At 43.7% G+C, this 13,711-nt stretch overlaps 1 protein-coding gene across 11 annotated transcripts in view; it reads left to right on the forward strand.

The window, feature by feature from the left end:
• MUC13 (mucin 13, cell surface associated) overlaps positions 1-13,711 on the forward strand; it is a 449,549-nt gene that overhangs the window by 233,702 nt on the left and 202,136 nt on the right. For all 11 annotated transcript variants that reach the window (XM_069616647.1, XM_069616650.1, XM_069616649.1 and 8 more), the window contains one exon: positions 12,287-12,328. In XM_069616647.1, the coding sequence (XP_069472748.1) occupies positions 12,287-12,328 (42 nt within the window). The remainder of the gene's footprint in view (positions 1-12,286; positions 12,329-13,711) is intronic.

Below are 13,711 nucleotides of genomic sequence, written 5' to 3' on the forward strand. Positions count from 1 at the left end.
AGTAAACTAAGATACGTCATGCAATACCAACGAGACAGTCACAAGATACAAAAGACACTGGCAAAACACTGGCATATACTCCAGATTGATGATGATATACAAAAATGCAAAGCGGAGAGACCACTCATGGCGTACAGTAAAGCTCCAACTTTAAGAACTTTACTTAGCCCATCATTTATGAGAACAGAAGATCCCAAAAAAGACAACTGGATAACGGCAGCTAAACCAAAAGGGTTTTTCAAATGTGGCACATGCTCGATGTGCAAATACGCACTAGAGACTAAGACTCTCACTTTTCGGCACAGCCTGAAACACATTATCACTAACTTTTTGAACTGTAAAACAAAATATGTGCTTTATGTGATTGTATGTGCATGCAAACTAATGTATATAGGCAGCACCATCAGGGAGCTGAGAATCAGGATACAGGAGCACCTGGGGACACTCAAATCATAGGAGGCCAAATACCCCCTGGCACAACATTGGCAAGAGAAGCATCAATTGGAACGTAAAGAAGACATCAGATTAATCGGTCTGGAAACCGTCGGAATGGAACCAAGAGGCGGGGATCGAGAACTAAGACTATGCCAAAGGGAAGCCAAGCTAATCTGAAAATACAGGAATGTGCTGCTTGGCCTCAACACAGAACATGAAATTAATGTATTTCTGTGATGTATACTTACTCTCACTTGTCTTTTTTCTGATTGTTGACCTGGCCAATAACTAAAGCATTTTACCAAACGTCACAGTGTGTTGATTAGTACAACAGTTGGGTGTTTGTCCCTGCATAACCCAGTCTGGGAATGCACTCACATTCAAACATCCAGAGATTGAACTCTGACCATGCATAGACAGGCATTGGACATTTTATTAGAATCACAGACCAACTATGGGTTCAGTTAATCCATTTACTCTCATATGGAACGTAGCAGCCATGCTGCTTAGACGCCACTACAACAATTGAGTGACTTACCAGTGTGCATTCATGCATTCCACCCAATATGCATTTAATTTTGTAACACTATTACCTCTGACCACACCGACTGAACACCAACTGAACTCTGACCACATTTAGACAACAATTGAGTGACCTATCAGTGTGCCCTTAGGCCTTGCCACCCAATATTACATTAACAATGTACTGGGTCCAGAGGTAACCAAGATACCTACCTATATTAGAAACAGCATGCACACTCTACAGATCCCTGAATAACACCATCTTCTTATTTGATGACATTTTCTATCGGCAAATAAAGGGTATAGCCATGGAGGCCTTGTACGCACCTTCCCTGGCCAATTTGTTCATGAACCACTTTGAACAAATACATGTATTTTCGAACCAGGATTTCAGAGCATACATACAGAGTTGGCACAGATTCATTGACGATGTCCTAATGATCTGGTCAGGAACAGAACAGCAACTAATGAACTTTAAAGAATATCTCAACAAGAACCAGTTTGGTATTGAGTTCACGGGAACACACAGCCAACAACAAATTGAATTCCTGGATATCAGCATTAGAATCAACAATGGAGAAATGACAACCAGCACATACAGAAACCCAACTGAAGTCAACTCAGTACTACATGCCACCAGCTGCCATCGGAGGACGACAATCGACAATATTCCCAAGGGGGAATACATCAGAGCGAGGAGGAACTGTAATAATGAAGCAGCATTCACAGCAGAATGTGAATTACTCAAGGAACGCTTCACACAAAGAGGATACAGACAAGAAGCAATAACAACGGCGAGCAATAAAGCCAGTCATACCTAAAAAAAAAAAAAACCTACTCAAGCCTAGGGAAAAGGGGGAGAGGATGGACAGTAAACTAAGATATGTCATGCAATACCAACGAGACAGTCACAAGATACAAAAGACACTGGCAAAACACTGGCATATACTCCAGATTGATGATGATATACAAAAATGCATAGCGGAGAGACCACTCATGGCGTACAGTAAAGCCCCAACTTTAAGAACTTTACTTAGCACATCATTTATGAGAACAGAAGATCCCAAAAAAGACAACTGGATAACGGCAGCTAACCCAATATGCGGCTCACCTTTTCACACTACTACCGCGATCCGCGCAATATATTGGTAGCTAAATTGTGGTTTGCGCAACTTCCATGCAGCACACAGTAAATGCCCAATTAGTTAAGGACTGAACTCCAACTGGATAGATATCTGGTACTCGTCACATGGCCACGCCCTTCTATATAGGGCTTTGGATTAAAGCACTATATAAACTTAATAAACATAACATAACATATGTTTTATTTGGCCACCAATCACTGGCCCTTACGCATAGACCAATCGAGCGGCCCCTTGCTCTCGCCTTTTTAATGGCTCTCAGAAAGTTTCACAGGATCACCATAATCGAGCTGATCACCGCAGGACCACGTACGGTGCTCACACCCAACCGTGATTAGGTAAGGAGACTGACTGTCCCCCCTTTCAAGGTTGTGTGGGGCACTGACTTTGTCTTTTCCAATCGGGGAGTACAACATTCTCTAGGGGGTGCTACAGGCTTGTTAAGACCCACAGCCAGCTACAAATTATGTACACATGGACGCCGCTCGGGTGGACTATGTGCATACATAATTTCTATGGGAGGGTTAATTCGCCCGGGTTAAATACTTAAGTTGAGCTAAATCCTTATGAAATCATCACGTGCAATCACGGCACGTATCACCTAATGACTTCCTGGGATTCGGAACGTTAACATTGCGGCAGCAATTACCAATTGCGGTTATTTAATCACGTGGTTTGTGGTGCAAATTTTGCCTTAAGAACTTACATAAGACTGTGTAATTCCAACAAGGGAGACAGGAATGTTACTATGGTTCCATAGCGCTACGAGACCAAGGTTCCGTAGCGCTATGAAAATTAGAACAACGGCCACTGTATTATATACCGACATCACATGGAACAAGAAATCCAATCTAACAACACACATAGTGGGGATGTGGTCAACACTTATTCATGTCCATTCATCACCATTGTATCAGCCTCCGCTCTGAGTATCAAACTAATCAATGCCATAAAGCGGTTTCTAACAAAAGACAATTGCCTCTCCATTGCAAGAGCTACAATAGGAGCTAAATTGGATTACTGCAATTCCCTCCTAGCGGGGACTCCAAACCCCTCAAAACAACTCTCTCAGAGCAGCTCTAAGTATTCCCAAAAGAGAGAACATCTCCCAAGCAAGAAAAAACGCTCACTGGCTACCAGTTAAAGACCGAATCTCCTTCAAGATTCTCTCCATCGCACACAAATGCATCAACCTAACGGCACCCTCTTACTTATCGGACTCTCTAGTCAGAACACAATCCACTAGACCCACTAGACTCGAGTACACCAACCAACTCACAGTGCCACGAATCACCAGGGCCAAGGCAGGAGGTCTAGGATTCCCCTATCTGGCACCTAAACTCTGGAACACGTTACCCACAGCCCTCAGAGCGGAAACTCCCTTCAGGCCTTCCGAAAAAATCTAAAAACTACACTCTTCAACTAGCTACTAGCTCACTGTATATACTTGCGCACTACTATGATATCTGCACCTATGCACTACAAGCCACAATGCCATCTCATGCTGTATTTACGTGACTACTGTAACTAAGATATGAATATCCACTGTAACCAGCGCCACAATGCCCACGGGCTGCTGTGCGCTTAACAAATGCAAATAAATAAATAAATAAATGTCAGCTGCTGCAACAACAGTGGAAGCTTGAAAGGAATCACGCAACAGGGCTCTAGCCAACTTGATAACAATCGGTCACATCCATTGACTGGATTCTGATAGGAAATATCTCGCACAGGCGACACTTGCAGCACAGCCAATCGGGTATTCTCTTAAGGGTGCTAAACCACCTCCATCAAATCACCATACATAGGCACAGCTAAATAATCCATGCTTGAGCATTAACATGCTGCAATTAACTCAACCATTAATCATCATACCCACTTATCTTAACAGTGACTATCCAGTCCAATCATTGAAACTGACAACAGCCCTCACTAACCAGGACCAAGATACTGACATTACTGGTAAGCTTGCCTTCATCAGCATTTATAAATCCAGGGAACAGGCGCAATAAAGACGGATGCTAACAAAATGTCAGTTCTTCCTCCCTGCCTCCGAATGTTTCACGCAACTATCAGTGTGATCTTTCTATTACCCTTCCTTAACCATTGTTAATCACCATACGTACTATTACTGTACCGCACTTGATATGTTTGGACTATGTGACATCCCACAAATATTAACATGCCAACGTAAACTAAATGTGAAATATGCACACACTGGGATTTTGTCATGTGAATATATTTGCAAAATGTACTCTATGGTCTCGTTTTTTGTATGAACCAATCCAAAAAAATGAAATTAATTTGAACTATTCCTAAACCTTATCACAACCAGCAGTAACACCATTCACTGGGCACTCTTTCACGATAAAACACCACTTGTACTATGAACAGTCTTGAGAAAAACCCTAAGGTTGAAACACGTGTCGGCTAGGCAATTGCCTACTCGGTACACTATGGGAGTTCGGAATTACTAGGATGTATGTCACAAGAATGACAATCATTGTATGAAACACTTGACAAACAATAAAGCAATGTGTATTGGAAAAACTTACAAAGTTTGGAATTTAAACTTATTAAAAACAAGCATCACTTGGTCAGCACCGGAGTAGGAGTGTTGGATCTGAGGTACCATAGCAATTACCCAGAGAACATTGGGACAGCAGAAGCTGTGTCCGGCCGAGATCCCCTTACGGGCGGAAGACAAACAAAGGAAGTACACACAAACAACAGAGCAAACAACAATAGCACAGAGATCCACAGATCCCACAAGCTCCAACCCCTTGTCACCAGAAATGGAACAAGTATCAGTAGAAAGCTTATTTCAAGGCCTACCTGTTGACTCATCAAATTTCGACCTTGGGAACCCCGAGCTACAACCTAAAATGTGATTATGGCTTCCCAGCTAATGTCATGAGGCAAAAATGTTGGGAGGTAGAAGCTTAGTGAATTAATTAACAGTATGTAAAATTGTGAGTCACTGACTTTTATCATCCGTGTGTAATTCAGGAAAAACTGCTGTTTGAATCAAACAGGAGTTTGCGTGTTTGTGCCAAAACAGGAGTCATTTAATTAAGTGTGTCATGATGGGATGAATGTAACCATATATATATTAGTAGGCTTATTTGTAAATACAAAATGTTTGTCACGTTGTAGTTTTTGAGTGCAAAATTGAAATGTCTGGAAATGTAAATCCCAGTGGGTGGACTGATGCTTCCCATAATTTAGGCTTAATAACTCCAGGAGCCTAGCCACAGAGAGGGGGCTAGGCCTTGGGGGAGGAGAGGACCGTAGGTGTCCAAAATAATAATAATAATAATAATAATAATAATTTTTAAAAAACAATAACAATTCATATTGAGAGCCGGCATGTCAACCTTAAGACATTTTTGTGGGTGTGGTTTAAGATTCATAGGGGACGCACAATGGAAATCTGGTGACTGCTTGAAATTACGTAGGTTGAATCTGCTGATGAGATTGCTGGAGAAAACCATGAGAGGGGACAGAGGCTGAGATCTATGACCAAGGAGAGGCAAAATAAAGGGATTGAGCTTGGAGAATATCCATGACTTATGGTAAATTCTGAATGTCCCTGTCCTAACTATAGACGACCTGAGCCTTGATGTTTCCTTTTTCCTGACCGCAAACCAAGGCAGATTTATGTAAGTAAACTTGTCCATCCACCCCAAGCTTGGTGGGGGTCTGTTTTATGGAATACTTTTCCCATTATTGATTCCGTGGGCACATGAAGTAGATCCTTAGTATTTGTATTAAACAATAATTTAATTCATTACCAAAAAGCCAAATTACACGGGGTGATTTTGTTGATATTCGAAATTAACACCACTTCCAGTGTGAATAAGGTGATATTCTGTAAAGTAATTGGGTACTCCTATTTATTTTTGCTAACTACAAAATTCCCTAAAGGGAGGGAGTGCATTAAAAATGAAATTCCCTACTGCTTTCCAGTCCCCTGAAACCTGCCTTATAGCAGAGGGTTTCCAAATAACCAGCAGAATACCTGGGTTTGTATGCTGCGACAGGACCATGTCTTCCCAAACGTGAAAACAGAGTGGAGTCACTGATTTAAAAGCACTACTTTCATTGGAGTGAGAAAGGGGTCCCAAGAGAAGGGAGATTTTGCCTTGCATAGTGGTGAAAGAAGAAGGGTTGCAAATAGAAATCAGTGTTTGTTCTGAAAAACTAGGTGTGTAATAAAACTACCAGCATTGCGAAAAGCGCAGCAACAGTGACATTTATTTTTACATGTGATTAAATTAACTAAAACTGCTTGCGTCTTTGTTAGGCAGAAACCTGTGCAGTTCCCTCTGGGACGACTGCAAAAGATTTAAGACTACAGGTGTTGGCAATAAACCCAATTGGTAGCAGTCTGTACCACCCAGATTTACCTGGTAGCTGAAGAGTATCAAGTATCAAGAAGAGTTAGGCAGTATACAGAGTATTCACAATAGGTCAAAAGAACACAGTAGAACAAGCAAACACTGACCAGAGCTTGGTGTAAATGAGATATAATTATTTATTTAAAACCCACATCTAATAAAACACACTGGCACTAAGATCAAGCAGTTCAAAAACACGGTCACTAAAAGATATACACTCCCTTCAACGATTATTAGACAAGTCTTCAGTAAAGCAACACTTATTTTCAGACAGCTGTGAGCGCTTAGCGAAGATGGCACTCTAATCAATCGGCTTACAAGGGAGAGAAAGGCAGAGCAAAGATAGAAACAGATCCCAACACTTTCGGAAGAACACAGTAGGAGAAGAAGGCAGGTTAAAACCGTAAAGTCAAAGTTAACAAGGCCGGACCCACTTTAAGAGGCTCCGGACGAAATGTGTCCAAGGTCACATGGTTTAAAAGTGCTCAAAAGTCTCGCAAAAAGTTCAGAAAGGAGTTGGATCAACAGAAAGGGACCAGTTAGGTGGTCAAGGCGGCCAGCCCAGTCCAGAAGGTTAAGGGATTATTATTACCTTGTAGCAATCTTTAGAAAGGGAGGCCTGGCGGACACGGTACCTTAAAATGGTGAGGACGCTCCAGCGGGGGCAGTTGTTCCTGGCAGTGGTTGCAAGTCAGTGCTTCGTCCGGAGGAAGAGAGGATCTCGTTGTGGAGGACAGCAGGAGTCCGTTGCACTGCCAGGGAAGAAACCAGCCGCGGAGTTCTCAATTAAAAGGAGTGGTCCTTTTATTCGCGGTGCAAGGGTAAGTGGCTATCCGGTTGCCGGGGAGCTTGGCACGGGCAATTCGACCACTTGGACGTCTTGGAAGCGAAGAAAAATAAGGTAAACTGGTTGTGCCCACCAGTCAAGGGAAGAAGACTCTCCAGCAGGGAGATCTCCTTTGTCGTTGGGAAGTGGAGAGTCGGTTCAGCAGGGCTCTACCGGTGGTGTCGTCGTAGCAGGTCAGCTCAGTTTCTCCCTCTTAGGATTTTCAGGTCCTGTGGCGACTTCTGAAGTTCCAGTCCAAAAAGCCCTGCTTTTATGCAGCATACCCCCATTCACTCAGCCTAGCTGTCAATCAAACATGCTAAGTGGTGAGCCGGGCAGCTCACCACTTGGGCCAATCACACAAGAGTGCGACTTGAGTTACCAGGGTAACTCAGTCCAGGGTGCCTAAACCCCCTCCCACACCCCCTGTGGTACCCAGACAGAGTGGCACCACTTTGGAGGGCTTCTGTGTAGAAGCCCGCCAAAAGTGGAACAAAGGGCTCGACCTTTGGTTTGGAGTTACAGAGGCGAACACAAATGCCATTTTAAAACCGAGTTTTGGCAGAAAATACCAACCGGTAAATTAATGTTAAATAAATAAACCGGCGGTATGTAAGAGGCTATGTTAAAAAAAAGTATTAGCCTCGAACAATGGGAAAATCCCATAGAGATATATTCGCGGTTGAATATAAAAAGTAGTATCCACGGCCACCAGCCAAAACTCGACGAGGGGGGATGGGACAGTGCCCCCTCGAATAACAGACCCAGGGGCAATCGAATTGCCCCTACCAGTACGTCCACAAAAAGATGGTTTGTACTGGTTCTGTTAGTAATTTGGGACTAGTAAAGCCAATGGTGACTTTACATGCCCTGGGAGACAGTAGTCAGTCCCAGGGTATGGAGTCTATGGTGGGGGGGTCACTATGACACCCCCTGTGTTACTACACGGAGGGTGCTGTGTAACACACATAGTAAAAACACACAAGACCCTATGGAGTAAAAGACCCCATAGGCCATAAAACACATTAACATTCAAAGGAACACCACAAATCATGTCTAAGAGTGGGAGTAAAAGAGTCTCACTCTTGGCAGGAGAAAAAAACGAACTCCAGAAATCCCAAAAAGCTGCTGGGGGACTCACTAGGTTAGGAAATTCAGCCTAAACAGAGAATTCTCCCTAACAGTCTTCAAATGCTCATGGAAATTTTAAAAATACAAAGCGCTGCATGTGTGAAATAGTTTTTTGCCAATAGGCCAGCATTGCATATTATTTAAATTAAACTTCAAGAAAAAAGAATGTCAAGCTTATGATCTTGTCATGTTTCAAGGAACTACAAGCTAGTAAAAGTGAACCCTAGGCAAAGAGGTTTGACTGTACATGTTGTGGGGTTAAATATTCTGTGATTTGAATGATCCAAAACCACTGGTGATTTTCATTTGTGGAACTTGAATTGTCAGGCAAGAAGAGCATTTGGACCACAGAGTGAGGTGGCATAATGTGGGATTTTGTATACATCTTAATTTTCCTATTCCTTAATAAATATATTATTTCTGTACACCGGCCTGCTTCTTGGCTTATCTGTGGCACAGGGGTTAGGGATCCTCATGGCGTAGTATGAGTCACACACAGGACTAGATTGAACCGAAAAGGAAAGATGAATGTGGTGTTTTTGATTGGGGAGAGAAAGAATTCCCTGCATTGAAGGTTGCTGCATAAATATCCCTAACAAAGCAGTTCACGAGGAAAGAGGTAATGTAGAAACTTGCCTCCTGAACCCCCTCGACACTCAGAAATGACAGCGTCTGTTCATTAGGGAATTCCTCTCTATTGTTGCTCCATTTGTGTTTCATTCACCAGTTTACTAAGATTATAGGGCATTGCGAAAAACAAGGAGAGGTGTCCGACCATGGGGTCGGGGGGATTCTAATGCCGATGAGATCTTCATCCTATCAGTGTGGTGGCCAGTCAACCAGAACCTGACTTGCTAGAAGCAGCACTAGGCCTCGTGGGAGCAGCCCAGCGGTAGTGCACCACTTGTTAACCTCAAGATGTAGAGGTTAGCATCTTATGAGACTATTGGAAACTAAAAAGGGACATGTAACAGCTACTCATGCAATTACGAGTGCAAAACAATTGCGAGTGCAAAACAAGATAGGTACTCAGTCGTTCAGCTATGTCAACTGCGCCATGGAGGGGCCATGAAGGGGCCGGGAGGATAGGCCAGGTGCAAGGCGTTTGACTCGGAAGCAAGTCAACGCATAGCAACACAGGTTTGCAACCCGGTCTCGCACTTAGAAACCGGTCCCCGGAATTAAGTGCGTTATTTGCATTTGTATTTATTTTATTTATAGTGCGCACCTTGCCCCGGGGCATCTGGGCGCATGTTTTGCAGACAGTTGCAGATTACGGCAATAGATACATAATTAGAGGTTCTAGCAAAATAAATTTTAAACATTTTAAACATATTTACAAGCAAAACACATAACATAGCGAGGAGGCGAGTGGCCTGAGTATATAGAATGAGCAGTTTATAGTGTGTAATGGCAAAAGTGTGGTTTATGGCGCGAGGGCCGGGGCCTCCAATTCACGAAGCCACAGTTTGGTTTTCGTTTTGAAGGAGTGGATGTGAGGGACATTTCTGAGAGCATTAGGTAGGGTGTTGCAAAGCTTAGCTGCAAGGACTGGGAAGCTCGAGCCTCTGGCTGTCTGCAGCTTGAAACTAGGAATAGTCAGTGTGTGCACCTGAGCCAATCTCAGTGGTCTGATTGCTGTGTGTTGAGTAAAGCGTGTGGATAAGTAGGCAGGGGCTGCATTGTTCTGGGCCGTGTGAGTTAGAACAAGTGCTTTGAGAGAAATGCGCTGAGTGATGGAAAGCCAATGCAGGTTGCGTCTGGTGTTAGAGATGTGAGAACGCCTGGGTATGTTGAGGGCTGCCCTTATGGCATTATTCTGGGTGACCTGTAGTTTATCAAGGTTTCTTTGACTGGTCCCAAGGTAGAGGGCATTGCAATAGTCAATTTTGGACATAATGAGGGTTCTGGCGAGGATCAAGCAGTTGCCCGAGGTCAAGAAGGGGCGGCACGCTGTGATCAGTTTACAGGTATAGGTTGACGCTGAGACTATTGCATTGGTTGGTCTATTGAGGGACAGAGTAGAATCTAAGTAGATTCCAAGTGTTTTAGTGACGTTGGAGACTTTGATGTCACTCCCGTCGATAATAAAGGATATGTATTTGAGGTCAAGTTTAGTGAGTTTGGCGTGAGAACCTAGGATGAGTAGCTCCGTTTTTTCATCATTGAGGCAGAGCCCATAATGTGCCATCCAGGCCTGGATGACTGTATAAACTGCATTGAGTGTTTTGGCATCGGTTACATAGTCGCCCGTGATAGGAATGAGTATCTGGGTGTCGTCTGCATAATTGGTGTATGAGACACCCAGATAGTCAAGTATGTCGAAGAGCGGTTTAGTAAACACGTTATAAAGTGTGGGAGATACACAAGATCCTTGTGGGACTCCGCACGGGACGTGTGCTGGATCAGCTGCGGCTAAGGAAGAGAAGACCCTCATGGTTCTTTTCGCCAGGAAGGAGCAGATCCAAAATGTGGCTGCGTCGGAGAAGTGAGCAGCAATCTTGAGATGGTGGCAGAGGATTTGGTGATCCACCAGATCGAAGGCAGCAGAATGATCAAGGAGGAGCAGGAGCACCTGTTGGCCCTTGTCTTTCAGGTCCTAGATTTGGGTTTTCAAATGAATTAAGGCTGTCTCAGTGCCGTGTCTGGGACGGAAACCGGATTGTCTAAGCCCTAATAGATTATTGGTTTCGGGGTAGTCCTGGATTTGAAGATATGCTTCACGGTCCAACATTTTGAGAACGTATGGCACCGTGGTAATGGGCCTGTAGTTGGCGGGGTTGCTGGGATCGAGATTTGGTTTTTTGATTAAAGGGATAACCCAGGCATCCTTGAGGTTGTCGGGTACCGTGCCCGATTTGAATGAGGAATTAATGAATGATGTAATGAATGGGGCAAGATCATGTGCGGCTTCCTGTATGACCGGCATCGGGCAGGCGTCACCTTGGCAATTGGAAGGCTTAAGCTTCATGATAATATTTTCAACTTCCTTAATGGTAAGGGGTGTGAAGCTAAAAGGTTTGAAGGAGTGAATCGGTGAAGGAGTTTGGTAGGATGGGTGGTTACCTGTTGCATCAGAGAGGTGGCTTTTTTTTGTATTAATTTTGGCTTGGAGCAGCACAATTTTATTTAGTAGTGCCTTTTGAATGTTGGCGCACCACTCAGTGTCTTGGGTGCATGTAACGAGCGGGGCAACAGGAGACTAGTTCCTTGAGGATCTTGAAGAGTTCCTTGGTATTTGATTGGGCTTGTATGATCCTTTTGTTGTACAATTCCTTTTTGGCCGCTAGGATGGCATCTTTGTAGGTAAGGGAGGCTAAGGTGAGGTTGTTTTTATTAACTAGGGACGGTAAGTTTTTCCAATGAGCTTCAGCTTTTCTTTTAACTTTATGCAGGTCGCCTAAGAGAGGGGTGAACCAGAGTTAAGGTGGATGCAAGGTTTTTGTTTGCGCAGTTTGAGAGGAGCAATGGTGTTGAGAGCTTTAAGCATAGCACGGTTGTAGGTATCTACTAGTACTGTGGGGTCCGCGCAGGTGGAGGACGCCGTGTTCAGTAGAGGGAGGATAAGTGGGAGTAATTTCTCAGCCGTAATATCCTTCTTTTTGCGTGTGTACGTGTTATAAAAGAACAATTACAATTAAAACTATGAGAGGCATAGCGATGACTTATACTGTCTGCAACCACTTGAATTGTTTAAATACCTTATGAAAATATTTGATATTGGGGTGCTTTGGAAACCAGTTAACAAGTAGGTCGTTTGGAAGTTCTGTTTTTCCAGGTAAGGTTTTCAATGACAGCTCATTTAAATCCACCATTTTTCTCTCCTATAGGTGGAAATTCCAGCACTGCAGTGCCCGCCCCAACCACACCAGGTAATACTAAAGGGGATACCTTAATTAATTAACCTTGTGCAAACTCGAAGCCAGTAGCAAAGATGTTTCGGTTCACAGTTGGACATTTGAACATTTTTCAACTTCTTCCTCTGAGCTAGAGCGTAATACAATGATTCTAAAGAGCAATTGTGAGGAATATTCTGAACCTGTGTTGGACATAATCATTTTTCAAAGTATCAGGCGTATCCAGCTTCAGAAAAAAAGAACTATGATAGAACTGATGCTGTAAAAAACAAGTAAGTATCTGGATTGGACTGTTTCTCAATGGATTGTATTGGCACAATGGGTCTCATTATGCCCCTGGCGGTAGCTCGCCGGAGTCATGCATTTTGTGGCACCCAGCAATGGGCAATTACCGGGGCATTACAGCCCTGGCGGACACTGTAATTGCCCATTGCCGGGTGCCGCAAAATATTACTCCCCATTCCCACTGGAGTCCTATTGGACTCAATGGGAATGGGGAGGACGGATGCACCGAAACCCGCTCGCATATCTAGATGGATGCACCGGCACCATTCAAGAACTACGAGTTATGCAAGCTTGCATAACTCGTGGCTTGCAGGTCCATTAACAACAGTACCGGCAAGCTTACTGGAACCGTTGTTACCGGACCAACAAACTTGTAATGAGGCCTAACATGTTTTAAATGCAATATAAACTAAATAAGAAGTACAATACATAGTCACTGCAGAAGACCTATGTTGTGCGTGCAAATATCAGGGTGGGAGGTACATGTGCGGTTACACCCAACACAGCTAAAGAACTTAACATGTGAAATCTGACGCACAAAGCCAAGGGCAGCCATATGAAAAAGTGTGATTTGGTTTTCTTCCCCGACAGTCATTGTCCTAGGATAGTTTTTCACCACTCGGCCAAGGCAATAATTGTCCTAACGTTTGACAATTATTGATCAGAATGTGAATATTCCCAATGTCTTAGTCACAGAGCCTAGTGAAATGAATCTACTTTTGTGATGTGGAAGGGTTGCTCTTGCTGTGAAGGAATGTGTGTGCGTGTGTAAAGTGGGCACTTGCTCACCCTTTGTGCACATGTCACTGGCAAAACCGATCAATACAAATAAATCATCATTTTTCAGCCTGCCTTGCCATTACAGAAGTGGAAAGACAATATCCACATTAGGCGTGGTCCCGCCACGAAACAGGAAGTGCAGCCCTAACTGTTAGGCCACAATCCTTCTGCACAAGATGTCAGGCAGCAGTGCAGCACCCGACATGCAAGGCCTTCATTGGGTGTCATCAGTGAGGTGCAGCTTGGGTTTCTGGACTTGGCAGGCTCGGCATCCACGTCTGTGTAGAAACATCCCACTCAGGTGACTTTAGAAAACTGAAGTGATCTCTGTAA

Source organism: Ambystoma mexicanum, chromosome 9 (assembly GCF_040938575.1).
Source record: "Ambystoma mexicanum isolate Mex_15411 chromosome 9, UKY_AmexF1_1, whole genome shotgun sequence".
Taxonomy (NCBI): Eukaryota; Metazoa; Chordata; class Amphibia; order Caudata; family Ambystomatidae; genus Ambystoma; species Ambystoma mexicanum.